This window comes from Ixodes scapularis, unplaced genomic scaffold (assembly GCF_016920785.2).
Source record: "Ixodes scapularis isolate PalLabHiFi unplaced genomic scaffold, ASM1692078v2 PGA_scaffold11__112_contigs__length_91849675, whole genome shotgun sequence".
NCBI classification, from domain to species: Eukaryota; Metazoa; Arthropoda; class Arachnida; order Ixodida; family Ixodidae; genus Ixodes; species Ixodes scapularis.
Genome location: NW_024609837.1, coordinates 49,881,679 through 49,884,525, shown reverse-complemented (window position 1 = coordinate 49,884,525; position 2,847 = coordinate 49,881,679). Strand labels below are relative to the sequence as shown.

The following is a 2,847-nucleotide window of genomic DNA, read 5'->3' as shown; positions in this document are numbered from 1 at the left end:
AAAGTAGTAAGAAACGACAGGAAAGCGGTGATAAACGAATGGCAAAAAGTCCTAAAGGAATGGAAATAGGTGAAACGGGGGTGAGAGGGAACCAATGCTAACACATATCCATCAGATGAATCCCATTGATCGTAGAATAATTTTTTAAGCCTTCTTGACCTGAAAGTTTTAAAACAGTGCACGTCGCGGATCCTGGAAGCAAAGGGAATTTTGAATGCCGGTTTTGTCATCACCTCCAGTTGCCATTTTCTCAATAGCTAATATTCTGAACTAAGATAACAAATAGCATGCCGTCAAGAGTAAGTCACGGGTATTTCGAGAATGCAGTTTGTCCAGGTAGCTCGAAAATCTACAGGAAGTTCCTTTCGAAGGACTGACGAATAACATTGGAGTAAAAAGAAAAAGGGAGGGACGAACACAAAACATATCGTTGTATTTGAAGTTTTTTTTGTTTGTTCATTCACTTCTTTGCTCCAACGTTGCTATGTAAGCCTAAGATATGGTCGCCTTCACTCTTTCTTTAGTTTTTTAATGATTTCCCTCTAAAGGCCGTTTAAGTTCCCATAAAACAGGGGTATCAAACAATGAAAACGAATAGGCGAAAATGTGACTATGATCCTCTTTCGCTTTTTGTTTATTATATTTATCTCCTCTACCACTGCGTAACTCAGCAACTGGTGAATGCAAGCAACGAATGCTAGCTCTTTAGTTAAACAAAGGTCCCAGCTAATATCGCAGGTTTTATCAATTCCGAATTGCATTTGTCTAGAACAATAAAGGGCGTTCTTTCCAGGTTATCGGGGCTTCTTTTATTTTGTTTTGTTTTGTCTTGCAGCACGCCATTTAAGACTCGACTACAGGTAAAGCAGGAGTTTTGGCGGCGACCTTTAAAAGAAGATATGTTTATTCGACATATTTTAGGCTGTGCAATCCTTATCAACAAAACCTCAGCTACGTCATTTGGGACAACTCAAGAACATCGGGATTCGGCATCTGTTAGGCACCAAGCGGCAAACGATGACGTCACAAAGTGGGGTGTCATCGCGTCTGCTGGTCAAGACTACCACGACTACCATCTTCAAGCAGACATGTGCCACGCCTATCACATCCTGCACCACCATGGCGTCCCAGGTGACAACGTCGTAGTTATGGTGTACGACGACGTCGCTTACAACCCTCGGAACCCGACCCCCGGGATCGTCGCGAACTATCTTAACGGTCGACACCACTACGCGGGCGCAATCAAGGACTACCTTGGAGCGAGCGTCACAGCCAATTAATTCCTCGATGTGCCACAAGGACGACGGGAACTCATCGAGGGTGGCACCTGCAAGGTATGTGGGAGCGGGCCGAAAAACCACATTTTGTTTACTTGAACGGTCTTGAGGCCCGACGACTTGTGAGTTTCCCCGACGACGCTTTGCACGCCAAGGATCTCACTGAGGCCATCAAGAAAATGCTCGAGGAGAATAAATACGCCAAGATGGTCTTCTACCTCTACGCGTCTTTCTTGGGCTCCATGTTCGACGGACGTCTGCTCTATAACATCAGCGTGTTTTCAACGACAACTGCCGATCCTTACGAGGAAGCCTGTCCGAGTGAATAGGACTACGTCCGCGGTGTTTTCGTCAGCGACTACTACAGCATGTCCTGAATGAGGAACACAGAAGCGGAGTTCTACCGCAGGAGGACGCTGCAGGAGGAGTTTTAAGACACCCGTTTCAATACGTCCTTCAGTACCGCGTCTGTCTATGGGCATATGCGCATGAGGAACACAGGGGTTAGCGAGTTTCAAGGCGCTCACATTATACCGCCGCCTCCGGAACGCTTTCAAAGATCGCCGAGGTACTGCGCCACCAAATCCATGACTCCGATGAACATCCTGTGGGAAAGCTTGCGGAACACGACAGAACTGGGCAAAAGAGTGATCACAAAAAACAAAATGCACACGATGAAGAAAATGAGTGCCTTTTCGAAGGACAAGCTGACTCAGATCATCGCTCATGCGACGGGCTGTGTCTCCCAGGGCGGCGATCGGTTCCTCAACGCCAAGAGAGGGCTTACCAAGCACGCGTGCTTTAAAGAAGCAGTGAGCCACTTCGACTCGCGTTGCTTCGAGGTGCCGCAGAATCTATATGTTGTGAAGTACCTCAGATTGTTCATCAACCTAAGCGAGGAGGGTGTTTCCACTCAAGACTTGTGGAGGGCGATGAATCAGGCGCGTACTCGTCCAAGGATCGTCGGAATTTCTTAGACCGACATTAAGCAGGGGACACACTTTTAAACCATTTTGGAGAGCTTAACATATTTATTAAGCGGTTCATGACTCATATGTATAATAATAAAAAAATAAAAAATTAATCAGTGAGGATCCGTGTGTTGAACCCAAATACAGTTTTCCACTATTTTCTCTGGCATAATTTTAGTGGTGCCACAAGCGTAATATTTATGCTTCCGTCGTCGGAACCAAATGAACATTTCTGCAATCCGAGGACTTCATCAAAGTACAACTCGTCTTCAAAGTTGGAAACATTCAGACCTTAAGTGGTGACACCCAAACCTGAAGCATGTTGGTAACAGCTTCTAATTGATCTGTACGCGAGCTAAATTTTTTCCGCCTCATTTGACGACAGACTACAGCCAAAGCTTCGGGCCATAATGTACAACTACAGCCAATTAAAAAAACACGCCATACATTGTCACGATGCGCGTATCAGCGCGCCCCTTATGGTGCACATCCGAGCAATAACCGATGTGGTTTCTAACTATAGTCGGTTCAGACTTGTACCGTAGGCATTACAAGTAATCAAATTACTTGTAATCGATTACTTTTTGGAGTAATTTTGT

At 45.4% G+C, this 2,847-nt stretch overlaps 1 protein-coding gene across 1 annotated transcript; it reads left to right on the top strand.

Annotated features, from left to right (window-relative positions):
• Positions 1 to 1,765: 1,765 nt before the first annotated feature.
• On the top strand, positions 1,766 to 2,254 carry LOC121835060 (legumain-like). Its single transcript, XM_042288991.1, has one exon. The coding sequence runs from the start codon at positions 1,766 to 1,768 to the stop codon at positions 2,252 to 2,254; it is 489 nt and encodes a 162-aa protein (XP_042144925.1).
• Positions 2,255 to 2,847: the final 593 nt, after the last annotated feature.